Source organism: Labrus bergylta, chromosome 1, assembly GCF_963930695.1.
Source record: "Labrus bergylta chromosome 1, fLabBer1.1, whole genome shotgun sequence".
Taxonomy (NCBI): domain Eukaryota; kingdom Metazoa; phylum Chordata; class Actinopteri; order Labriformes; family Labridae; genus Labrus; species Labrus bergylta.
Genome location: NC_089195.1, coordinates 4,312,657 through 4,339,241, shown reverse-complemented (window position 1 = coordinate 4,339,241; position 26,585 = coordinate 4,312,657). Strand labels below are relative to the sequence as shown.

General features: G+C 38.4%; 1 protein-coding gene across 2 annotated transcripts; it reads right to left on the bottom strand.

Moving 5' to 3' along the window:
• Positions 1-108: 108 nt before the first annotated feature.
• On the bottom strand, positions 109-25,094 carry col17a1a (collagen, type XVII, alpha 1a). Of its 2 annotated transcripts, none has more exons than XM_065966484.1 (54): positions 24,936-25,094; positions 21,890-21,963; positions 21,520-21,561; positions 19,559-20,101; positions 19,374-19,421; positions 19,231-19,284; positions 19,047-19,094; positions 17,477-17,611; positions 17,215-17,316; positions 16,161-16,229; positions 15,976-16,056; positions 15,171-15,221; positions 13,988-14,149; positions 13,766-13,846; positions 13,617-13,661; positions 12,880-13,002; positions 12,478-12,780; positions 12,331-12,381; positions 12,229-12,255; positions 11,877-11,903; positions 11,536-11,598; positions 11,344-11,448; positions 11,191-11,253; positions 10,094-10,129; positions 9,958-10,011; positions 9,720-9,791; positions 8,870-8,932; positions 8,377-8,448; positions 8,030-8,056; positions 7,907-7,942; positions 7,139-7,174; positions 6,907-7,023; positions 6,673-6,789; positions 6,473-6,553; positions 6,326-6,376; positions 6,118-6,180; positions 5,945-6,004; positions 5,678-5,704; positions 5,531-5,581; positions 5,031-5,111; positions 4,765-4,803; positions 4,123-4,239; positions 3,914-4,027; positions 3,712-3,807; positions 3,377-3,517; positions 3,230-3,280; positions 2,949-3,077; positions 2,707-2,847; positions 2,411-2,572; positions 2,138-2,284; positions 1,719-1,856; positions 1,521-1,601; positions 753-803; positions 109-432 (listed from the first exon to the last, which is right to left on the bottom strand). In XM_065966484.1, the coding sequence occupies exons 2-54, from the start codon at positions 21,951-21,953 to the stop codon at positions 383-385; spliced, it is 4,788 nt and encodes a 1,595-aa protein (XP_065822556.1). In that variant the 5' UTR covers positions 21,954-21,963; positions 24,936-25,094; the 3' UTR covers positions 109-382. The 2 variants fall into 2 exon arrangements, with proteins under 2 accessions (XP_065822556.1, XP_065822589.1); XM_065966517.1 differs by having other exon boundaries at positions 6,482-6,553.
• Positions 25,095-26,585: the final 1,491 nt, after the last annotated feature.

Sequence of the window (26,585 nt, the reverse complement as noted above, 5' to 3'; positions counted from 1 at the left end):
AGTTTTTTTCTTTGTTGTTGTTACACCTGGTGACACACTAATGAAAAGCTATTAAAGCTTAATACTAGCAACATAAACAAAATGTTAACAAATAACCTACTAAAAGGAGAAATACATTCATTTAATCCATACAATAAAAGATATCACCTCTCTAAATGACACCATTTTAAACAATGTAAACAAATTAAACAATAACTATACATAATCCCTCTATTCAAAAAGACAGTTTGCCCAAATAAAAGAAAAATCACAAAAAAAAATAAAACTGAGGGAAATTTGTTGTATTTTTATAGTTCAGTTACTGCCTTACACCAAAAATGGTCCATATACTGTATTACACAATATGAGATGTATAAAAAAGGTTCTTATAGTTGATATAATTTTAAACACCAATGTTCCTTCTCCTTCTTTTTGTCCTCAGCGCGAATTCGTCTGAAAAAAATAATGTGGGTTCTGTTATTTTCCAGAATACTGAATCATATTAAAATATTCTTTTAGCAAATATGTCATAGACTCAGTTCTTTTTATAGACAAGTGCAGGCTATCATGTAGTTAGCAAGCTAATGCTGCTATTGCTTGTTTTAATCACTGTTATTGGTTTGTTAACCCTGACTGACATTGCTACTACAGAAAACTGAATTTTTGAAATAAAATTGAGCTTGGATCTAGAGCCATGATAAATAATCATTTTCATCAAACTACATTCACATTCAAAGCACAGGGGCCAGCCCCTTGTGTAAATATGAACTAACCTCTGTCCCCTTGTCCTCTGCATCCTTCAGGCCCAGGAAGGCATGGCTCACCTGTGTCATGACAAAGAGGCACCTACTTATTGATCACACAACACCAAACCCACGTTTCTCTGTTTTGGTTTTTACACATCTTATCAAATGTATTGCTAATGAAAGACAGACATTTTTAGATTTTCTAGTGATTTCAGATTGAACCACTTTTTATCATATCAACAAGGCAGCCACATTGCCTTGAAATCCAAATTTTGGCTTATACCTTTATACCTTGATTTGAATGAAAGGCAGGCGTGTTGTAGCTGTTTGCTATGAGGCTTTGCTTAGCTGAATCTTTTCTCTGACCTTAAACAGTAGGCTTTGCTAATGGTGTTTTCCCTGTTTACAATATGCTAGCTGGATGACAAGCTAGGTAATCCAGATGGAGCGTGTTTAAACTAGAATATTCATTCGGCCCACATCAACTCCAACTCTTTGCCTGCTTCAGTCGGCGTCAACAATTCCAATATGGCAACTCTCATCATTTGGAACACATATTCAGAAATCCACGAATGACCTCACTGAGACTATGTTTTTTAAAGTCTATGTTTGTGACTTAGCTGTCATTATCAAATGAATTATTAAATGTGTTGTAGTCTATTTTCATGCCGTATTAACAGTCTGATGTTTCATTGCATTTTCACTATTTACAATTTTTGAGAGGCTGATCAATCAGGAAGTCATGCAATTTTAACTATTACATTCTCCATGTTTAGAGTTTCTTTATAGGTGTACCTCTCTCTCCTTTTGGCCCCGGGAATCCTATGTCCCCTTTCTGTCCTGGTCTCCCAGGCGGTCCTACAATGGCTCCATGTGCTGTCAGAGTACAAATTCAAATGGGTTTTTTTAGCCATGCTACTTAAGCCCTTTTGCTTTTCAGATAATAAATGTTTCTATGTTTGGCGCAGCATGTGTTTGTCTGTACTTCTTTACCTCTGATGTATTCAACTACATCTGTGACGTTTGTGTGGCAACCAAACAACCGACTGTATCCAGGGGGACCAGGAGGGCCGGGTGGACCTGGCACCCCTTGAAAGTCACGACCATTGTGCTCGGGCAGGAGACCATGGGCTGTGAATAAGAGAACACTTTGTGATGCCAGTTTAAACTCTTTTGCTACATTAAACCTTAGGAAAATAATTAAAATTGTCAGAGTGGAACAAAGTTAAAGTGGAGTCACTTAACCCTTATTAGTAGGGTGTTTGAAAAGAAGAACTAAAGGCTTTATCTTTCTTTTTTAAAGTATGGCTGAAGTGAGACATTATTGTATGAATTTGCAAAGATACTGCCTATCATGGGGTTCTTGGCCTTGAATTATAAAAAAGTGTGACTAATAAGCTAATAATACTTACATTTGATATATTCCACCACATCTACAACGTTTTCTCTGCAGCTGACCAATTGACTGTGTCCAGGCACTCCTGGATGTCCAGGAGGTCCTGGAGGTCCTTGAATAACATGTTCAGAGTCTCTCAGAACATCCCTGAGCAGACCGTGAGCTGAAGGACAGTAGATGTCAGTCAGGTAAGATGTAGACTATATTATTATGAAAGTAAGATTCAGAGTGAAGACAATTTTTATTAGTGTTGCTGTCATGACAAACATCCTCCAGTGCACCTACGTACATTTGATGTAATCAGTAACTTTGGCAGCCATATTGGAGTAGTCTCCAGAGTCCAGGTTCAAGAGTCTGCTCCCAGGCACACCAGGGTCACCCTTGTGTCCTGGGGGTCCAGGAGGGCCTGGCGGACCAGGAAGTCCAAACATAGCTCCTGCCAAGCCATCACCTGATGACAAAATCCATATTTTAAGACTTCAGAAAACCCTGCAACTTTTTATGACAATGAGTCACAACCCAGACAGATTATTATAGAGACATTTTTGTAAAGGTGTATGATGTTTCATATTCCTTAAAACATACTCTTCATGTATTCCTGTCGTTCTCCTTTAAGCATCTCTCTGCCAGCATGCTCAGCATAGGAAACCACTCCATGGATTGGATAAGGGCGACCCTCTGGTCCTTGGGGACCTGGAAATCCAGGTTGGCCTCTGTAGGAAACTCCTTTAAGAAGAAAATAGAAAAGATTTGAAGTCTAACAACATGTTCTGCATGTTTTCATGATTAAACCCTAAAAAATGTATGAAGCCATTGTGTAGACTCACTTTGTAAGTAGTCTCGAATATCTGCACTGACATAATTCCCATATCCTGGTGGGCCAGGTGGTCCTGCTGGTCCAGGTGGACCATGTGGACCAGGGATACCTGGGGCACCAGGAGGCCCTTGATAACCACCTAGTTGGGGACAAAGAGAAAATCTGTGGGTTTAAGAATAATGTTGGTCTTATATATGTTTGGTATAAAAACTAAAAACATAAATACTATTACCCCCTCACTATGTTTTTTTAAATGATTTATTTTAACCCCTATCAAGTTTCCAGGAATACCTGGTGATCCAGGAGGTCCTGGGGGTCCAGGGGCACCTACATGCCCCCTCTCTGGGGAAAGATAGGACCATCAGTCAATCATGCTTATGTTCTCAAAAAGAAGAGCTTTGTTATTCAGACACCTTAAGGTCCATCAATGACACTAACCATTCATCAGACTGAGAACACGTTCAGCCACCTCCTGGGTGTTGATAATGTAGCCGCCATGGCCTGAGCCTGGTGCTCCTGGTGCTCCTGGTGGTCCTGGTGGACCGGGAGTGCCTGCTACATATCTCCTCACGTCCTCTCCTGGACACAAACAATTGACACATATAGGAGAGTCTTGCAGGCTCAGCTGTTGAACCATGTAAAAAACAAACACACTGCAAGATTTATGAAGAAATCAAGTCATCAGTTTGGCAGAATTAAAATAATCGACAACAAAGCTTGTTGTTAAATAACCATCTTTCCAAAAATGTTTTAATTTTAACCTCCTGACTTACGTTGTAATAGGTTGATGATGTCATTAATAGAGACAGATCCAGGTGGACCGGGAGGACCAGGAGGGCCAGGAGTCCCATCATATCCTCGACCTGAACCTGGACAGGAAAATGTTATGAGCAGGTTACACCAATGTTAGTAATAAGTAAAGATTCAGATACAGACATGCTGTGTATTAATATACAAAACACAAGTAAATCTCACCCTGGATGTAGGAAATAACTCGGTTGGCCATATCATCAATCGACCCGTCCCCTGGGGGCCCTGGAGGACCTGGGGGCCCAGGGGGTCCAGCCAGGTATTCCCTGATGTTACCACCTGCATGTTAAGAGACATTTGTCTCAAACAGTTCACTTGATTGAATTGCTTGTTTCATCTGACTGTATATGCAAAGTAAATAAACAATAGATTACTCTGTAAGTATTCTGAAATATATTGTCCCACATCAGTAGATCCAGACCCACTTCCATCCCTTCCAGGTGCACCAGGTGGTCCAGGTAGGCCTGGGGGGCCAGGACTGTATGAGCCACCTTGTTCAACAAAACACATTTCTCTGATTGGATGTCATGTCATGTATGAATGACTGAAATGGCAATTTTTGAACAATATTTTCTCAAATAAATAACAACATTGATTTTTTTTATCATAGCAGTACCATTTGACTAAACAGCACATTTGTATGGACTTGATGCAGGGGCTTTTTACCAAGATGCCATTGCAAACTAATAATGCCATTGCTTTTATAAGAGTGTTCTGTCCACATTAGAATCAACATTCCAGTTTGGCAAATATACTGTATGTGTCCTATTTGTATAATGAATATTTCTAAGTCTGTCCAACTCTCTTTCCAAGAGCGATCATTAAAGCTCAATAGCTGCTCAAGGAATTATTAAAAAATCTGTCTTTAGAACATGTTTGCATGATTTACTGGTGTCTAGGAGAATGTGTCAGCTACTTCTTGCTTTTGACTCTGTAGACTTTTTGAAAGCACGTTATGAGTGAAAATGATTCTTACAATATGGTCTTAATACATGGCTTCAAATGAGTAGTCTTACCAGTTGATACTCCAGGGACTCCTGGGGCTCCTACATCACCTGCAAGGAACATTGTGAGAGACTCAAAGGCTAGCTGACTTCTGAATAAAGGAAATTAGTTGAAAAATAAATATACTGTAGATATAATGGACAGAGAGAGTTTGTGTACAGCCATCCACTTTAGTTAAACCCTTATTAATGACACATCCAAATAAGGGGAGGTTTAGGAAAGACGTCTGTAAGGAAGAGTTTGAAGAGGGTTACTCAGAACATTTGGTCGAGTTTACCTTTAGGTCCCTGAGGCCCCGCTGGACCCCATGGGCCTGGTGGACCTTGAGGGCCAATAGGTCCAGGCTGACCCGGGAAACCTGACATGAATACCAAAACATAGACTTAAGATCTGTTTAAGAAGCATGGGGTTTATTTATGACGTTTTAATATTTCCAGAAATCTGGGGGTTTGGGAACACCTGCCGAATAAGGCTGCTAGGTATGATTTAAAGATTTGAAAACATTTCCAGTGAGTTGACCTTGGTGATATGAGTTTTTTTAATCATCCAATTAGACTTTGTTCATTTTCATTTTAACAAGCTATAGATGGATAAAGAATGGAAGAGTTAGAGACCAAGAGTAGTGTGAAAACAGGTAAACACCTCCTGCTAGTCGCTGTATAAACACATCTAAAATTCAAACAGCAGGGCCAACAGATAGAGATTCTTGGACCTCCATAGATTCTTTAAAAAATATATTATGTAAAATTTGATCTCAATGAAATGTTCTTTACTTACCAACACTTCCTTCACTTGGACTGCCTGGAAGACCCGGTTGACCTGGTTCACCTGAAACAATCATTATTACACTAAGCTAGAGCAACGTTTATGTACAAGACTAGTTTCCAATCAAAACGGTGATGGCATTGATTGCAGTTTCCTCACCTTGGTATCCTTGTGATCCTCTTACACCTAAGGGCAATGATTGACACGGCAAGGGAAAAAATCTGTGAATTCAGAGGTTCTAAAAAGTTTTGAAGAAATATTCTTGACCAGTAGCTGTTCATATTTTGTTAAAGACAAGCCCTGCATCACAAATGCCAGAATTTTCACCATACAATTTTGTCATAACATTGCACCTACTCTGACTGGCATACAAACAGGGCTGAATAGTTTGAAGGTTTTCAACAGCATCACATTTCTCAGACCTACCAGGTGAACCCTGTGGGCCTTGGGGTCCTGGAGGTCCTGGTGGTCCAGCAAAGAAGGTATCTAAGACATAAACCAGAAAAGACTGCATCAAACATGCAAAGGCTAAATATGACATGTGCTCTTTGGTCCCAATAATATTACAATCAATCTTACATTGGATTTCTGTCACTAACCTGAGGTAGGAATGAAGCTGCCAGGTTCTCCTTTCACACCTGTAGGTCCAGGTACACCAACACCTGTGACGAGAGCAACATCAGTTTAAATCATTTTAATATTAGAGAGAAAAGTATCACTCTTTTTTTCTGATACTGCTGGAATCATTCTTTATGCTGATGATGTATGTATCTATCATTTTGTCTATAATGGATGGTACTTGTTTACCTGGTTCCCCTTGAGGACCTCTCCGCCCTGGAGGACCTTGTTTAGACACACCTGAACCAGAATTGAAGCAACATTTTAATAATCATATAAACTTGTCCAAACTGTTTGGAAATTCACTTGATATCTTATAAAAGCCTCTCGACAGACCAGCAGGACCTTGTGGACCAGGTTCTCCAGGAGGTCCCGGAGGTCCTGGTGGGCCGGGCTGTCCAGCCCCTGAGGAAAGTCCTGTTAGAAATGGAAATATAGAGTATGTAGCTGTGTCTATAACTGTAAATTACAGTGATGTGTTTAAATACCACCAGGAAATTAAAGAAGTAACATGTTAAGAAAAGACAAGTACTCACTGTCTGTTTGGGTTTCTGTCAGTTTCTCACTGAAAACAGGTTCACCAGGTTTTCCTTGACCCCCCTTCTCCCCTTGGTCTCCTTTGTCACCTTTTTCGCCTTGTTCTCCCTTAGGACCTGAGTAATAATGTGTTACATCAGAAAAAAAATCAGTTTAAAGTGTAATAACAATCCAAACATGTATCAGATGATCCGTGCAAGATGCTTGGAGTTATTCAAGGTGTTTTAACTTACCAGGTTGTCCAGGAACACCAGCAGGGCCAATGGGACCAGAGAGACCAGGGCTTCCAGAAGGACCTGGAGACCCAGCAGGCCCAGGGAGTCCAGGGATAACCACAGCATCAGAGCCAACTTGAAACAAGTAATGAAAAAAAATCCACTTTACAAGATGGACATAGAGGAAAAATACTCATAGTATTCATATTCTTCATATTTTATTTAAAATGAAAGTGTAGGTAGTGCTTACTTGGAGATATGATTTTACCAGGTAATCCTGGTTCACCTGAAAGACAGTATTATATGAGATTGCATTAAAAACCTTTACATTACAAATCAATGTTTCCCTTTGACAAAAATGAAAAGGCTCTGAGGTGAACGCCTATTTAAAGTATAAACCTTACATCATTTGTTTTGCTCCCATTTGCAGAACTAGTCATTTACTTTATTATGCACCCACTATAATGTGTGGATGTTAAGTTTCCATTTAAGCTAAGAGCTGGCTCAAGAGCTTTCAATGTTAGTCGATTGATGAGTTGTTCCATTACTTTGATTCGGACAGAAACTGTGGCTTGGTTCAAATGACCAACAGATTCCCCATGCAAAGCCAACCAACATACTCAGGTGATGATTGGCTACTACTACCTTTCAATTTATCGTTGAGACCAAAAACTAAATGGGGCAATTTGATTAACCAGCTCTTAAGAAGGGAGGCATTTTGTGTTTCTGTAATCATACAGTGCATTTATGATGTCAAAGTCAAAGTCAACTTTATTGTCAATTTCAAAATATGCCAGACATACAGTGGAATAGAAATTGCGTTTCTCTCCGTCCCACGGTGCAATACAACCAAAATAAGGTAATGAATGTTTTATTCATAAGTAATACAAGCAAACTTCTGTTGCATTGAGGTACTAACTGAGAAAATGTGTTAACGCAGATTACTCTTTAGACCCCGTAATTCTTGTGAACAGTACCATTTTCCATTGAACTTTTCAGAGAGGAAATGAGGCTTTACCTTGAGCACCAGGCTGTCCTGGATTTCCAGCAATACCTGTGTTAATGGATCAAAACAAGTAATGATATATAGAAAATCGAACCTGTATAAGAATAAAACTTATTTCAGGAAATGTATTCAAACCTGGGGGTCCTTGGAGTCCGGGAGTTCCTGGAGACAAATAAAAACAATGTCATGGCGTGGCATTGGAAAGATTATCACATTTCACGCACACCCAACTATGTCATGGAGTAGCTGCGTAGGACGACAAACTATCACTTGAAAAAAAATTATCCTGCACACTACTCTTGCTAACCATTATCAAATGATTAGACACACTTGATTTTTATTTAAAAAATTGGTGATGCTTAGAAATCTTTTTAAATGCAATCAATTTGAAATAGTCAAGCCAAATTCCCTAGGACAGACTTGACAAACACAAGTTTTCAGTTTATTGTGTATGATGCCATAAATTGATAGTGTTGTGGTACCTTGGGGCCCAGCATCTCCAGGAGTTCCTGGTGGTCCTCTCACACCAGGGGGTCCCATCGAACCTGCTTCACCTGCAATTTATTCAGAGAGTTTCTATTTTACCCGACAATTTCCTAGTGAAACTTTGACAGCAATCCAGTTTTTAGATCTCCCCTTATGTCATGATGGCTGTTCCATTACAGGTGAGGGGGGGGGGGGGGGTTGTATTTTCTTACCTCGGTACATAAAAACTATTTCGACATGAACAGACAAATCATCTGTAAGTGTGGCAGCCTATCTGCTCATACAATTGAACTTCCTCAGTAGCTTATTTAATAAAGGACAACCACTCATCAACAGCGTTTACAGCACTGCAGCATTTATACGACTGTGAAAACGTTTTAGTGCGCTGTTAGAATAAACTTAGCTGTCTGGAGATTAGACGCAGTCCTCATTAAATTCCTCTCAGTCTTGACATCTTTGTCTTTATTATTTTGAAGCTCTTGAACTCACCACCAACTCCTTGAGGTCCCTTTGGTCCAGCAGGTCCTTGTGGCCCAGATTGTCCTGGTTCACCTTTAATCATAAACCAAATAATTTAAAAAAATGATAAACCTTTCCCCGATCAAATGTATTTTTAACCCTTTCTCCTGAGCACCTTTTTTTTAAAATTCAAATGCAGAATCATGCATTATTTTTAACAACGTTGATTGTTTGAGGTTCTTTGATAATATTTGTCTCAAAGATTCATGTGTTGAAACCAAATCACGATCATAATCGTACAAACATATTACCTTCAAAAGCTAAAGGGGAAAGTAATGATCTGTGTTAAAGTTTTTTGTTGCTTAATGTCGGGGTCATAACAAGAACTGGGGTAGTTGTTTGTAAAATATTTTACAAAAATGTTAAGCAGTAAAGAAGGGTTTTGAATAAATATGCATGTTGATAGTTCTTTAACCATGATTATGATAATCCACATTTGAGAATGTCACACAGTTTTATAGTTTATCATTTTAAAGTTATTCTTGTTTAGTGTGTTTTTATTTTCTTAAATATTAAATAGATACACAACAGTTACTTTCAGATGTTACTAAATACTAAATACTGGTCATACCAGAACAAGCAAGATTGTAACAGCGAAGCTTTGGAGAGAGAGAGAGTTGCTCTGATCAAGTGTGCATCATTACAAAGTTACTTCATTTGTTCTATGAAGTTTTATGAACACTGCACATAAAAACAACTTTTTCTGTCTGCTGTTCTATATGAATAGAACATTTGGGAAATAAGTTTTGGGACATGTTAATATCTGCTGTGATATGAGCTGTGTTATAATTCATCATGTGCAGGTCTATCTGGGACACACCTGCAGATCCACGTTGCCCCCTCTCTCCCAGGTCTCCTTTGGCTCCTGGAAGCCCTGCTGTTCCTCGATCACCTGCAAAAAAAAAAAAAAAATTAAAAATAAACATCAAAGTACTAAAGAAGTTTATAAAACCTTATTGTTTCTATCGATTGTGGTACTTTCATGTGCCTGTCAACATCCCTGTTATCTAGTTAATATGGATCATGAAAATAAAAACAGAATAAAGCATATTAGGAACCTTTTGCTCCAGGAGGTCCTGGTTCTCCGTGGAAACCCTTTATACCAGGAGCACCTGCAGATGAATAAAGCTGATTTAAAACATGGCTGCCAATCAGGACCAAACAACAGAAAATGAAAACTAATAGATTCTTTACCAGGGCTTCCTGAGGCCCCCTGCTCTCCCATGGCACCTTGGGAAAAACAAACGTCAGCTGTTCATTATTGCATTATTGATAATGCTTTATGTATACAGCACCTTTAATTAATTTGACTTAAAATCTGAACAATTTGAATAGACTAAGATTATTCCCAACCTGTCAATGGCTTGTATTCACAGCATCACAAGCAATTCTCTTGGGGGACACTTTATTTTGATGGATCAGAATATGGTAGGATTGAGTGTCTTTACCCTCTGTGTTATTTCTAACAGAATATTACCCTGCGTATCACTTGATTCAAGTCACACAACTGTATTTACCTCAATAGATATAGACCTAATGATATTATTTTTTAATTCCTTATTCATATGTCTTCAACACTGCAATTGATGGTCTTATTCTAAGATCAAACAGAAGATAAAGGCGGGTATGTATGAAGGTGTGGCTACCAGTGATTGACATATCACTACCCCTGCAAACTGTCAACAATGCTACAGTACCTCTAGGTCTCTGAGAGACAAGCTAAAAATAATCCTGCTCTGTTTCCAGTTTGAAGTTTCTCTGTAGAAACAGGACAGAGCAACATTGCCAACTCTGTAGGTTTAAAAGGTAATGGTTCTTATTTTCAGGTACGTTTTTACAACTGAAATGTTGTCATGAAAAATAAATTACACTTCTGGCAATATCTGACTGGACCTATAAGAGCAACACTTTTGATTAGGTAAGCATTTCATCTATCATGAGATGACATGTTTTTTCACTCTTTAATTTCCCAGGTACCTCCCGCGGATTACTCATTTACTCAGGCTATATACATTTTTACTTACTTAAGTTTTTTCTTCTTTTGGGTCTCCCCCTTTTTACATTTTTTTGCTGTTTTTATACTCTTGGTCTTTGTGTTTATTTGTCATTTCTGTTGTACTAAATCTGGTCATTGGTCATTACCAATGACCAGATTGTTTTATTTATACCTTTTTGTAAAGCACTTTTCTTGCACAATAAAATAAAGTTTAAAAAAAGAAGAAAAATATTAGTATAGTCCTTTAAATGATATTTGATCTGACCTTTAACTCCATCATGACCTTTGACCTTACCTTTTGGCCCCATAGGTCCCACAGGTCCAGCGAGACCAGGGCGTCCCTGCTCACCTTGAGTTCCTGTCATGACAGGTTTTATTATCAAAGAATGGACATCTCTACAAATTTTGTTCTGAGATTCAAAGTAGGAATATATGTACATTTTTTTACCTTTGTCTCCTTTCTCTCCAAAGCCTGGGGGTCCAGTCTCGCCACGGGGGCCCATCTGTCCATCCCGGCCCTTCTGACCCGGTTGTCCTTCAGCACCTGATTCACCTGTTTAGAAATGAGCAGAGATCCATGTTCTCATCTCTTAAGTGTCTATAAATTCACACATGGAAATGACCTCAAGTAAACACATACCTGCACTTCCCTTTGGTCCTCGTGGGCCATCAAGTCCTGGGTGACCCATCTGGCCCGGATGACCTGGAAAAATAAGATATGTCATTAGGCAATAGACACAGAGTTGGGGCTGCAAATAGCCTTAATAATTATCCCCATGTTCAGAGGCTTTAGTCCTGAAAGTGGATTCCCCACTCCCACGCTCATACCAGTTTCCTACTCTACTCTCTGTTCTCATTTACAACTAAGGTATAAAAGCCCCAAAATACTCTAAGATGAAAATAAGACTAACAGAGAATGAACTATTTACTCATGATTGGAGGAAAACTCTAAAACTTAGGCATATTTGCTCTCAGTCTTACCTGTCAGGCCAGGGAATCCGCTATCACCTGAAAAAGACAGATTTATAATTGTTGCTTATCAAAATATCATAAACTGGGTAAAAGGTAACTTCAAATAAACACATCACACAAGAAATAATCCAATATATAGCCAAGATGCTTTCACCTCCTAAAAGATGTCCTTTCTTAAAAATGAGAAAACTATCTATAGTGAATCCAAACATATTTCAAAATGAGTGCACAGGTCTGATTTTACAATAATTTTTTCACATTACAGGATTCAAATATAAACGATATATTTATTGTAAGTGCCAGAGAGGAAAATATTGATTTTCAGAAAAAAATTAAAGCATTGTTGTTCAGTGTTCCTCACCTTTCTGTCCAGGCTGCCCTGGATCACCTGTAAACCACAGCCAGTGTTAAGAATGGATCACAACATAATATTACATTTCCAGTAATGTTTTTGTAAACATGCCTTTAGGTCCTGGATCTCCTCTCTCCCCTTTTAGTGAGTATGCCAGTGTGTCTGAAAGAAGAAAAAAAAAATCATGGATCATTCACATGAGCATCAGGTGGTTTGTTAAGAACTGTATTAATCCATCAGCGTGTTACTCCTCCGCACCTCTTACAACATCCGAGCGGAGTTCAGCCATGACCAGCTGCTGGACGAGTCTATGCAGGGCAGCACTGTCCAGTCCTGGTCCGCTTCCCGCGCCTCCTCCTTGCCCAGCAGCTTCCAGGTTGATGCTGTTGTCGGTGCGAGTCAGTGTGGACCCAGCAGGACTTCTCTCAATGTACGACGAGTCCAGCGGGTCGATGATGTTGACACCAGAGGAGGTTGACAGGCGGCTGGATCTGGCCGATGCGGTGCCAGTGATGGCTTCAAGAGCATCAACACGGTTCTTGAGGCGTTTGACTTTCTCGCCTGAGAAAACAAAGAGGAGATGATGGGCATGTGCAGGTTACATTCAATGACCCTTATTGAAGGCAAATAACACTCTGTCACAAGAGAAGAATGTCTTACCCAAAGTGATGAGTCCAAAGAGGAGTCCGAGGAGGAGGAGCAGGCTGAGCAGGAGGCCGAGCAGCCACTTCCACCAGCTGCAGCAGGATAAGAAGCCGAGGCCCGACTTATCTTCTCGGATCTCTAAGAGACAACAAGTTTGAAGACAGAATAACATCTTTGTCAAAGAAAGGAAACCAACAACTGTTGGGACCAAGAAAGGAAATAAAAAAGCTCAGCAAAGACTGGTATTATTGAGACTAAATAAGGACTTCACTTTTTTTTTACAACAAACATCTACTGCAACAGCATATTGCTGAGCTTGGTTTCTTCATTTCATTAGATGTATCAATACTTACATGTTCTATGTCTTGCAAGATCAATTTGTTATGCTACATTGTGCTTCTTGCTGAGATATATACTGGATAGGAAGATTGATACCACACTGATGTCTCTATACTGAGGCTAAGCTTCACTTAGCAAGAGATACACTACAGGGGGGAATTTACCATTGTAAAGAGATGTTTGAATACTTTTCTTAATTATTGCACATATGAGCTCAAATGTCTGTATCCTTAAAGGACAATTACAGTCAGGAGACAGAAGGCATTTCTTGCTTAGCTTAGCCTAGTTCGAATGAGACCTCAGGGGGCAAACATGTTTTGTCCAGATGGATTATTATATGTTTTAATATTTAAAGAAAAGATAAGCATGCTAAATGTAACAATGGGAATGAAAAATAAAATGCAATTCACTACCTGCATAGGTGGCTTTGTCTTTTGTGGATACTTTTAATGACGCAGCTTTAAAACAATGAAATAACAAAAAGCAAAAAATTACATGCAGATCAAAAAAAACGATATCATGTATGCATTTGTGGGATCTAAATTTGATCATATGGATGTACATTTAGCGTCTGTTCCCTCCTCCATTGTGCTGGATGATAGTTTTTGTTTCTCTCGCTTCAGTGAGTCTTCTGAATAGGTACCTACAAGACAATACATTCCATACTTTACCATTTATTATGAAAAGAAATTGCAAAACGAGCTTTCTTTCTTTCTTTTGCTGAAAGAGTAAGTCAGAGGAGGGAAGTAGAGCAGTGTAGCAATGTGGTCATCTTTAAGAGTACCAGAAGCACTAGCAGGTGCAGCAGACATGAACTGCTTCACCGTGTCTTTGGTCATGATCAGACGCTCCGTCTCCTTCTTCACAGGAGCGTTCTCCTTCTCTAGCAGCACAAACTTATAGTCTTTGCCCGGGACCTCTACATGAACGGGACTGCTGGGTCTCACTGCAACAAACAGACAACACGGCAACACTGAGACCTCAGACTGAAAATCGACAAATTGTGTTGCAGTTTAACAAATGACCACCCAGCACTGTTTGCAGTAAAACATCATTTGCATCTACATCGTTGGTAAAATAAAAGCTAAGGTAGATCAAATGTCTTAGTGATTATGACATTTTAAACAGCTAAGTAACCAAAAACACATTACATAATAAATCTTTGAAAGTGATTCTTTAATTCAGATTCGCTGAATTATTACCGTAACATCACTCATTGGTTTGCTGACCATTGTAACCTTCATGTTTGGTGTTTTAGCTCTTGCCACCTTGATGCTTTGGGATCAGTAGTGACCCTATTTTTATCAAGAGTGCAGATTAAGCTATGACTCTTAACTGACTAAGAGTTGACTGCTGGAGGGGACTATAGATAGCATCACATATAGACATATTGTGAACGCTGGGAACTTGGAAGAGAATATTCATTTTTTAAGAATATGTTTACTTAAAATGAACTGAGCTATCAGTCCCAGTTGTGGAAGCGGGGGTCGTACCATGGGCAGCAGGGTTTTTGTTTTGTCTTGTGTGTTTGTTTGTTTGTTTGTTTATTTGTTGATGCTTAGTTATATATTAGTGTTATTATTTAAGTGGGATGGTTTACATACCCATGACATATGAATTTGGACTGGTGTTTTGATGTTACTGGTTTGTTTGATTGTTTTGTTTTTGTTTTTATAGTATGCTTTACGTATGTCTTTTCGTTTTGTCACATTGGTGATTTACTTTTGGAAAAATAAAGTACAAAAAAAAAAAAATGAACTGAGAAGAGGAGTTGCTCGTTGCTGGCAATTAGAAAACATGTAGGTGTAAGGCACTTTGGCGTCGTTTCTGTTTTGACACCCCATGGTAATCTGTTGTCTATGATAGGGACAATGCCACACCTCCTATAACTGGCGAGAATTATATATTCGATACTATGTTAAAATGATAAACTCAACATTCACACATCTTAAAATGTAAAGTCTCACCAGTGGTTGGGCTCATTCCAGGGCCAGATGCATTTTTCTGCACACCATAGACTGTGAAATGACAGATATATGCACATTTAGAAAGCAAGGCATGATTCCCTGAAACATTTTCTTCCCTTGAAATGGCATCTCTTGTGATACTTGCAAGGTATTTTAATATCATCAAATCTTAAAGACAAGTTTTTAAAAAGAAAACAAATGATTACAGAATCAATATGTGGATAGATCCTCCAGAGTTTGTTGTTCAAAACTTTTGAGTAGGATTGGGATAACTTTGATCCAAATTGTCGAATATTATGATCTTATTTGTATAACAATGTTGTTACTTAAAATATATTTAACATAATTGTTCTTGAGTTGCTAAATCAGCATCATGTCATCAAGTAGACAATAGGGTTGTAAATAAATACATAAAGGATTCTGTCCCTGTAAAAGATTTCACCATATAGCTGTTAATATCAAACATAAAAGATTCAATTGTAAGAAACTGTCAGAATCTTTCAGTTTGTGTGGTTTTTGGTGCCCCCTGTGGTTAAAGAACGTAGACTCTTGTAATCCAGAATTGGTTATCTTTAATGGTCTCCATCTGGTTCATGCTGATCCGATGCTAATTTTCTTTAAAAACAAGGAAAAGTTCAATTGGATCACCTGATCATGGGTAGCAAAAAAAAGTGGATTTTCAAATCTGGATCATTCCTATCCAGTATCCTACTATCAAGTTTAATAAACAACTGGACCCAGATGATTTCAATAAAATCTTTACATAATGCAAGTGTTCATTAAATTTGTTACTTTGCTTTTCTACCTATCTGTGTGCTGCTTCCAGAGGGAGAGAGGAGAGTAGGGCTGGTACCGGCCAGGTTATTCTGAACTCCGTAGAAAGGAACTGAGACAGGAAGAATAAAAACAGCACGGTGATCGGATCTTAGTGCAGAGCTGAGCATGTGAAATCCCAATGGGTCAAAACATGACCGAAAGAAAGACGCTCACCAGTGCTGCCAGCAGACAGGCCACCGTTCATAGAGTGAGAGCTGAGTGTCAGGTTGTTCTGAACTCCTCCTATAAGGGTCAGAAAAGAGCACAGACTTATTTTACTTAGGAAAATAAAAACATACCCCTACGTACCATCTCGCACTACAGGTCAACAGCATAGATAACTAAAGGTCATGGCCAATGTTCTTATTTCTCCAGGAATTACCCACTGAATAGAATACTGAATAGTATCTCAATTTCCCCCTCTTTAAACGCACAGTATGTAAATTCTGCCGCCAGGTGGCTCTTAATCAAAACAACAACTAACAAGAAGACCTCAAGGCTGGTGGGGAATCATGGGAGTGACTCTCTCTGCTAATCCACACTCTATCCCCAATGAAAACAAACTAGTTGAGCATAGTCAGGACATCAGGGGGAAAAATATATCAGTAAGAGAATATTTTCACCAACGATGCTAATATATCGAAGTATAGTTTATATAACTTGTGATTATCACAAGCAGCACAAACAGTCACAGAACGGGAGCTTTCAGTAGCATAAACATGATAGCTAACACATGTCATGTGTTAGCTCTGTCATGGCGGCCGCCGCAACATGACACGTCCCATGACAACTATAAAATGAAGGATTTCTCTGACTTTGATAACTGTTGGAAATAATTGAGCTAATGTAAGTACTCAACAAAAAAAATTGTCCACAAAAATGTCAATTTTTAATGGATTTAGATATTTTGGTGTAAACATTTTACAAATTATGTTTTTAAGTTTTATTTTGCCTGAAGTTTTAATAAAGATGCTTGAAAAACATCAGTTTTTAAGGAGACATGGCATGTTTCTGAAAAAAAAACAAGTTGATATTAAGTTGTCAATATGTCATCTGAGCGCTCCTAAACTCCTATGACATCAGTAAAACCACAATGTGCAAAAAAACATTGGCCATTTGTTCATTTATGACCTGAAACACTTAAATAAAAAGCTCTTGTTACAATTGCATCAAAACATCTGCATTGATATCCTATTGTAGCTCATATAGTTGGTTATGTATGACTTACCTGACTGGTAAAGGGTGGAGGTTGTGGACAGGTTGTTATGGTTTGTGCTGTAACTGTAGCTGTCGCTGCTCACACCTCCAGACCAAACGCTGCCGTAGTGGTCTGAAGAGAAGACAGAAAAATTGAATGCAAAGGATGAAAAATGTAGTGCAAAGTATCACACTTCATAATCATACAGCATCTTATTATTCTGTAAACTTCAGACTTTAACTTGCATTCAAAACATCTCATGAGTGTGAACACTTGGTTTGAGTGGTTGAACCTGCGCTGGAGCTCTCGGACATGGTCCTGGTCTCCACACTGGCTTTCTTGGGGATGGGTAGGGTGTTGTTGCGGGACCGGGGGGGGCTTGGGCTGGTTCCTCTCAAAAGACGCTTCACATCATCCAGCTCAGTCCCTGAAAGAATGAAAGGAAATCAAGCAGTAGAAAGGATTGTCTGCAGATACCTTTGGCTCCCACTTATTTCAAATCCAAACTAAATGAATATTCATGATAATGTTCTACGACAGACTCACAGTGTGTAAGGCATAAAGAAATATCAAAGTGTTGCATGTATAATACATTCTAAGGAGGATATGAGGACTTTTTACAATGAGGCAGATATAGCGTTAAGGTCTGACAAGTAAAGCCGATGTGAAAGTGATTAACTCTTTCTAATGGCCAGCAGGGGGCGCCTATGTCAGAATGACCCTATACTTCTTACTTCATACTTCATACTGACCACATCAGTAAACATTTCCATAATGTGTATGAGGACTCAGTCCCTATATTCAAGTTTCATTTTGTTGATCGCTGTCCCATTTACAGTAAATTAGACGACACAAAGGGTCAAACTTGGGTGCGGGAGGCTATCTAATAATTGAAAAGTTGTAACCACACACACCTCAGAAAAAAAACCTTGTTTAGTGTTTGTTGTAATGGAAGATCCGATCTTTTTGTTGTTGTTGTTGTCGTCGTACTTTTCCACAAGAATGAAACCAAATCATTTATAATATCCCCTACACAGTACTAACTGGCTTCAGGTTAGGTCATGAAGCCCGCCTCCTCCATGTTAACCAATGAGACGCTGATCAAACCAGAAAATGTAAATACACATCAAATACATTTTTCTCAAACATGTTTTCTGTCTTTAACGTTAATTCGTATCATGCTAATAATTAGCCATTTTTCTCACTATATCAAATGTGTGTTTTGGTTAGTTTATCGGGCGGGGTGTCAAATGAAACTTCTGCTGTACAACTCTGGCTCCAAATTACGTCACCAGTGGAATATGCCAGCGACGGTGCTGAGGGGTATTTTGGCTTAAATTTTGTACAGTGGGAGGAGTTAGAGCCAGTGCTAATGTAGTGTTTGATAACCCCTTGTTACATTTTTGCTCAAAACTACCTATTGATACGGTCACCTCTCCATTAAACCTCAAGGGGACAAAAAAAAGGCCAAACTTTAAAAAAGCTTAAAATTAATATAGCAAAAAGCTTGTATACTCTAGTACAGTGCTTCCCAAAGTGTGGGCCATGGCCCCCTGGTGGGTCGTGTGGGTACTCCAGGTGGGCTGTGAAAAGCCCTCCACCAATTTAAAAAATAAAATAAATATCACAATAATGATGATTTACCTGGAGTGAACCCTTTAAGTGATTAGTAAGGCGTGTCATGACTATTCATGGACATAATGTTTAGAAAACTTTTGTGTCTATCTTGCCATAATATCATTTTGTCATGTCCAATAATTTACCCTAACTGAAAGTAATAGCTGTAGTCAAAACTTTTAATTTAATATATCAAAGTGGGTCGCGGCAGTTTTAAGTTTGGGAAAGGCTAATCTAGTACTCACAGCTTGCTGGAGGCGAAGCACTCTGAAGCCGGGCTCTGATCTCACTCTCTAAACACACAGAAGACATTGTTGAGTAAATATCTTTAACCTGTGATGGAAAGAATCGTCATAGACAATGTTTTGTATTTCAATGAAATGCTTATGTGTTGTCCCTCAATGTGTGGTGTGTCAGTGCTGTCAGTACCTCTGCTCTGAGTTCTCCCTCTGGTGGCAGATGTTGAAATTGCACTTGATGTGACTAAAAGATTAAAATCAAAAAATCATTCATGACAATTTGAATAGAACTGCTCACACCAAAGTATAATCCAAGAAGAAAGAAGAGCTTACCATACTCCTTTCTGTTATACTCTGGAGAGGAATTTGTGCTTGAACTCTCTGAAACATGGAGACAAATTAAAGGCCTCGTTACCCCTCAAGTTTACTTTTACTATGCTTTTTCAAACAGTGTGAAACAGGCCACAAAGTTATCTGAAACAACACAAATTAATTGACCAATGTGTCCTATGACTGACCGTCGAACACCTCTGACAGGGCTGCTGCCATGGTAGTTATGGTCTTCCTCTCTTTTTGGACGGGTGAATATGTGATTGCTGAGGACGATCCTCTCTTGGCTTCCCCAGATCCAGCAGTACTGTAGCTGCTCTTCGTCACTGTTGAAACTGTTACAGCACCAAGGCCCCCTTCCCTTTTCCCCTCTCGGCCACTCACAAAACCAGAGGACATGCTAGAAGAACCTCTTCCAGCAGCCTTAAATTCAGCTGCTGAGGCCTCCAAAGCAGCAGAACCTCCTCCTCCTCCTCCTCCTCCTCCTCCTGAACTCCCAACAACAACCAAACTCCCTCCGCTCACTGAAGTCCCTCCCCCTGCAGAGCTTCCTCTAGCTGAAGATACAGCAGAAGAAGAAGCTCCTAGAGTGGTGATGCTGATGCCTCCAGATTCCCCGGAGGTGGTAGTGCTGGAGCTGCTGGATGTGATCAGAACTGAGCTGCTCGTGCCTCCTGAGCCTCCTGACGCAGCTCTTCCACCTGACCCTCCTGAACTCAGGGAGAGATCCCCTAAAGAAAAATATCAAGAAAAGAGAACATGTCATTGGTTAAAATGAGTGATGTGTTACTAAATGTTCTAAAGGCACATGATGTCAAAGTCCTCATCACATTGTAGATGATTCTGCCTGATGGGGCTGAGAAGGCTTTAGGCTTTTATGTACCGGTAATTACCTAAATCCTGTTTCCCCTACTATTCTTCACTGACAAAGTAGGTATATGAAAGTGAAAGTCCCCTGTCAAGGTTTTTTTTTTTTTGAATCAAATAACATTCCTAAGTTAAGCCTCTGCTTGCCTGGTAAATGTGCCTGAACATGATGCCTTAGTACTCTATGCCTACTCTATAAATGTCAATTTTCTTCTGCGAGGTTGTCTTCAGACATTCATCAAATATATAGGCGATGCTGCTGGTGCTGCCCAGGGTAATGGGTTTTCTTGTCACTTAAAGGTTTAGAAGCAGCCTCTGGCACCATATAGTGGCTCTCTCTACAACTTGTTGCCTACAAGGAACGTGTGGCTGCTTTTATTCATATCCCCTTATAAGGTCATTTTGGCTAATTAAGCAACAAAACGTGTTACTTATCCAGAGTGCAGAGCAGCACTAGAATGTGTTAAAATTGTAGTCCAAAGAATCGCTTGAAAATGAACAGATTCATCAGCTTCAGAAAGTAGCTTATTGCTATCTTCACAAGCTAACTGCTGAGTCTTTCCATCAAGCTATGTGTTTATTTTGTAGTAGTCTTTCCCACTGAAATCAGCTGGCTGATAGATTAAGAAGTGACTTTTAAAAGAGCTGTTAGAATAAACTAAATCTATAAGAGCTGGAAAACCAAAACAACAAGCAGAAAAAAGTAAATATAACTTGATCTTGTGGGGGGTTTTTTATGCAGTGGCTAATTGTTATGTTAGCATATCACTATTGTTCTCTTATTTCACAAACATAAAGAGACATAAAAATTGTATTTGGCCACTTGGCAGCTTTACAGCAGAACAAGCTGGGAGTAAAGACAGTAATATACATTTTAATGTGGCAGCTAATGAGCAAGCAAAAATGATGATAAAAGCTGTGAGACACAAGTGAACACAAATGATAAAAACAATGAGCATGTTAGCTTAGCTTATCATAAACACTAGAGACAGTTGCTATAGCATTTTAACAACATCTACTTGTTTGGGCAGAACAACATTGCAGTAACACTGTTGTGGTCTTCATGAACGTTTGACATTTGTTTTGCATTCTGGTGAACTCTGCCCATTACCTTTAATGTGTAGAGGTAAATGAGACAACAAGGTTAATATGTACCTGAAACTAGCAGCACATTATCTTAACAATAAGCTAAATATGCTCTAGAGTTCAATGGCCTTAAGGAGGCCTGCACAGTGGGGTGATCTATAGATCTGACTCTGAAGTGATTAAAGGCACAACTTACTTTGCGATGTCAGCCTTGTAGTAGTTACTGATTTTGTGACCACTATGAAAGAGAAAAATAATCAATCATAACAAACATTACTCATGTACACTGATTTATGCCTTTTCAAACCATGTTATATTTAAAGAGAACCTCTTTCTACTGAATAAAAATGAATACTTGATTCACATACATTTTAGATGGAGGCAGAAATGACTGTTCTGCAATTTGCAAAAGCCAATCCTTTGAATGTTTTCACCAAACTTGGATTGTACAGCCTTGTCACTGTATAGTATTGACATTTCATCACCTTTTACTGCTTGTTTAAAGGTATCATGCACCGATTTGACATTTTAGAAAAAGTAAAACAAAAAGTGAATGCAAATCTCACCTTTACCAACTCCTCCTGTGCCTCCACTTGAACTGGCAGTCTGGGCTGTATTTAGATTATCCATTCAACGCTAGCTGTTTAAAAAACAGACACACACATTTTTTTCTTCTCGAAAGCAGAGGGTATAGATACACAGGGAAAAACTCATGGGCTACTGTGTCAACTATGAAAGGCTAAAACTCAGCATAAGTTAGATTTCCATGCATTCTCCTGGAATGTTGTTATACCCTCAGGAAGTACCTGCAGCCCTTTTGAACAAATTATTTTTTTTCATTTTGTGTGGTCATATTTCATCCTTTGTCGCCATTCCTCCTGAGGACAGATCTCTTTAGAATCAAGCATGCTTTTGATTTACAGTGTTCACCTGAAGCTGTGTGGAGAGGGCGTAGCCCTTTGTTCACTTGATGAATATGACTTTGCTTCCTACAAAAGGGCCTTACAGTGTGAAGGCCAATCACTACAGAAAACTCAGGTTTCACTCATAGCTGCAAGAGATGACATTAAATATTTAGCCAGCGGTCACACAGGTGGATTATAAAGACGTGTATAGACTCAGAAAAGAGACACAGGCTGACATGAGCTATTTCATGTTATTCTATTCTATTTAACATGCACCAAACATCAGAGAGTAGGTACAAGTACAACACAAGCAAGGATCTAAAGAGGAGGAAACAACATCAGTAAGGGAAAAGTGGAGTACGTGCAAATGAAATAACAACAGCCACTCTCTCTAAAAAAAAAGAAAAGATTTACAAAAAAAAACTTAAGAAGCATTATTTCTTTGTATTTGAACCTTAGAAATAAAGTCAGGTAATATTTCTCAAAAATATAATTAATGACAATGTTTTGGGACATTTTTCTACAGTTAATATATTGGTTGTTTTTTTAAAAATGTAAAGCAGTGGTTCTCAACTTGTGGGTCTGGACCCAAAAGTGGGCAGCGGAGCTGTTTTCAGTGGGTCGCAAATGTGTTAAAAGTCTGTGAGGGATGGCCTACAAGTGGGCGGCCCAGGTTCAAGTCCCACTGGTGTCTCCTTTCCCGCATGTCTTCCCCTCTCTTTCTCTCTCTGATTTCTTACTTTAACCACTGTCCTATCAAATAAAGCCCAAAATGAATCTTTTATTTTTTTAAACATGTTTGAATTGTTCTGGAGTTTATTTCTGTCGAGTGGTTTGTACCGGCTGACGTCCAAACTGTACACATTTCAATGAATAAATATGATTGGTTAAAAAATGTTTTAAAATAAAAGAGTTGGTAGAGGCGCTTGACGATACCAGTTGAGAACCTAGACTATATATACGAGTATATAAGTATATATATACGAGTATATAAGTATGTATATACGGCACATGTGTATGTATGTATACTTCCTTCCTATTTTTTTTCCCATTGCCTATTTCTGTTTTAAATTAAAACACCCTTCAATAAAATATATATATATATATATATATATATATATATATATATATATGATTGAGAACCCCTGATTTAAAGCAGCAAAAACTCAAGTTCAACAGGACTTTGAGTTCAACTCAAATTCAAAACTAACCAGTGTCTATGACATTTTTTCTGTGAGTGTATCTCAGTGTCACGTGTTTTCATGATTTGTTGGATGGGGTTGTAGAATACACGGCTGTGTATCAGTTCTGCCACTAGGGGGTGCTTGAATCTCAAGTTTTGGAAGCATAAACACAGTGGCTTTAAATAGCTTAAGAGCTCTATTTTTTTTGCTAAAAGACATTAATGGTATTTAAAAAAAAAGGCATAGCACAGTGAGCAATTCCGACTGTGGACATTATTGATCATGAAGAGGATGTAAGATACAATCAAGTTCTTTAAATCAACAAAGATCTTAAATTAATCAATTAATCCTTTTTTTATTTTTATAACCAATTGTAAGACAAAAGAGCATCTTTTATCTGCTCTTTTGAAAAGCGTCTTGAGATACCATTTGTTATAAATTGACGCGATACAAATGAAGATTGATTGATTGATTGATTGATTGACCATTCATATAACAGTAATGTGAATTCATCATTCTTCTCTTCTTGTACTTCTGTTACACTTTACATATTTTACTATTTTGGCATTATCACATTTGTTTCTCATATTGTTCAGTGAAAAACAAAATGATGGTGTGTCTTGACAGAGAGTATGTAAACATGATTGTCTATGTCTTTTAGCTGAGCTGAAGCTTAATAGAAAGACTTTTGTTTCTTTACTTCTTGTTACCCTCTTGAAGTTTCATAAGAGTGTCTTCTAAACAAGCACAGCTAAAGAAGTCAACACATGGAATCCCTGCTCTAATGCCCGGGTCGCGTAACTTATTCATCTCTAAATTAATCATTCAAATATCCTCCAGCAAAAACAGATGACAAAACTGACACTCTAGTGCATTGTTCTTAAATGTAACGTTTCTTTAATCAATGATATTAAGTTATAAGAAGATATATTTTACACTGAGGCAGTAATCTGCCTGAGGTGACAGGTGTGCCTGGAGCTTCATCCTGCAGAAAGATCCTGAAGTGAATCCTGCAGCAATGTCACCCATATACTGCACCACCCCCCAAAACACCCACACAATTAGCACCAACTAAATGTAAAGATGTAGATTAGCAGTTAAAGCTCACATCTAGACGTTTTCATTCACAATTACCTGCATTATGTCATGCACATTTAACAGAAAAGCTTTATTTTAAACATCAAATCTGGGCTGAGAGGGAAAAAAGAGATGTGATATGGATGTTACTTTTTAAATATTCTTCCTTTTACACAATGTTTTCTCCAATCATAGCGTTTCATGCTGCTAATACTGATGCCTTTAATTACATCTCCTCAAGCAACTTTTTTTGTTCTTGCAGTTTTTAGAATTGATCACTTATTCTATTCATAAAATGTATATCGTTGTATAACCCTAATGCATGTCTGAATACATAAATATAATCTTAATAGCAATCTTTTTTTAATTTCCAACCCTGATATGTACAGTACAGATATAGATTCATACCTTAAGCACCAATTGATATCATAGATATTTTTTCTTACCTTTTAAATCATTTGTGCAAATAATATCCCCTCCCCACCTTAATGTCCAGAAGCAGTAAAACCTTGATCACTTTGTCCTTCTCACCACATCACATGTATGAAGTGGAGGGGCTTGCAGGTACACATACTGTGCTGTGCCAGGGTCTTGAGTTTATGTATTATCTTCGTGTGACTCATAGCTTCAACCGACAAGTTCCAACAAAGTGAAAGCTGTTAATTCAGCCCATGACAGGCAAACTGTTCAGGCAGCGCAAGAAAAACAGCCTCAGGCTCAGCGAATGAACGAGTTAAACACTTATCATTAAAAAGTAGAAGTGATTAAACAGTGTGTTGCACCAATTGTATTACTATCACTGTGGTTATCATTATCCTAAAGAGACATGCTTGTGTTAGTTGTTAAACTAGGTGAACATGCTTTGTGACTGCAAGTCGTAAACAACAGAAGAATTTAACCTTGAACACTGAACAGTACAGTATATCATTGGAAAGTCAAAGTGAAAACATGGCTTTTGAAATGTGAATAAAAAGCAGAGATTCCTTTAAATAATTATTATTATTATTTTAAATCTTGTGCAGTCCAGTCAGATGAGAGGCTCTTATGCAGCAGCAGATTTGTGTCTATAAATATATTTCTCTCTCTTTTTCGTTAAATGCAAACTGGTGAGGAAACTTCTGGCACTGGGTACGGGAACGTCTCAGAGAAGGGTCAGTTGTGTAAATGATTCAGAATAGAATAGAATAGAATAGATGTTTATTGCCATTTGACCAGGTATAGGACAGTACAGGTACAGGAGAGTACAGGTACAGGACAGTACAGGTACAGGAGAGTACAGGTACATTAGAATTTTTGTGCGTTTCTCCCTGAGTCAGCTTCTACAAAAAAGTTTAAATTATATATAAAATAGAATAGCATTATAAAGAAAAAAAGAGTAGAAAAGTACAAATAAAATAAATAAATAAATAAATAAGTTGTAGTAACAGCTGAGTAAATTAAAATAAACTGTACAGAAGCTATACACTCTATTAAAGCAAAGATATAAATAACAAAGGGGAACACTGTACAATGAAATGAAAATATAAACATGTTTTCTTGTCTCTTCACATGAAAGTTCATATAAAACTTTAATGAAATCCGAAACCTCCATTGTGAAGTTTAAATATTGAAATGTGAGGACTTTGTTTACATAGTTTTGTCTTTTCAGTGGCAGTGAGGCCTGAAGTGCACACCGAGCATGGCACCCTGTCAGGTTTATTCATATCAGAGCTGAGAAATGCAGTCTTTGCTACTTCAGTTTGCTTAGGGGGGCAATGCCGTTATATGTATTGACATATATTCAAAATGATGAAACAGAGGAGCAGTGAAAACATCAGATCAAAGGCAGGACAATGAGACGCTGATCTGACATGGTTTTTCTACGTCTAAACTCCCGACTTCCTCGCTGCATTGTTTTCTATGTTTTATTACACCTACGTTATTGTTTCATTCGTTTTCTTTTTCTTAAACGTTTTAAATTCCCCCACTGGTGTTTATTCATTTTTATCTCCCGTAATGTTTATGTAAATAACTTATGTATTTGTTTATATGCACTGATTTGACAACCCAGTGCTGTAACTAGGGGTTGCACAGACTAGGGGATGTGTCCACTTTAC

What these genes read in the sequence shown, in the direction of transcription:
- col17a1a (XM_065966484.1), bottom strand. Translation starts at nt 21,953, where the DNA reads ATGGATAATCTAAATACAGCCCAGACTGCCAGTTCAAGTGGAGGCACA. An exon ending in GGGGCCTCAGGGACCTAAAG is followed by an intron (nt 4,804 to 5,030) that starts GTAAACTCGACC and finishes TGTTCCTTGCAG; the next exon opens with GTGATGTAGGAGCCCCAGGA. An exon ending in TGTGGTGGAATATATCAAAT is followed by an intron (nt 1,857 to 2,137) that starts GTAAGTATTATT and finishes TCTTATTCACAG; the next exon opens with CCCATGGTCTCCTGCCCGAG.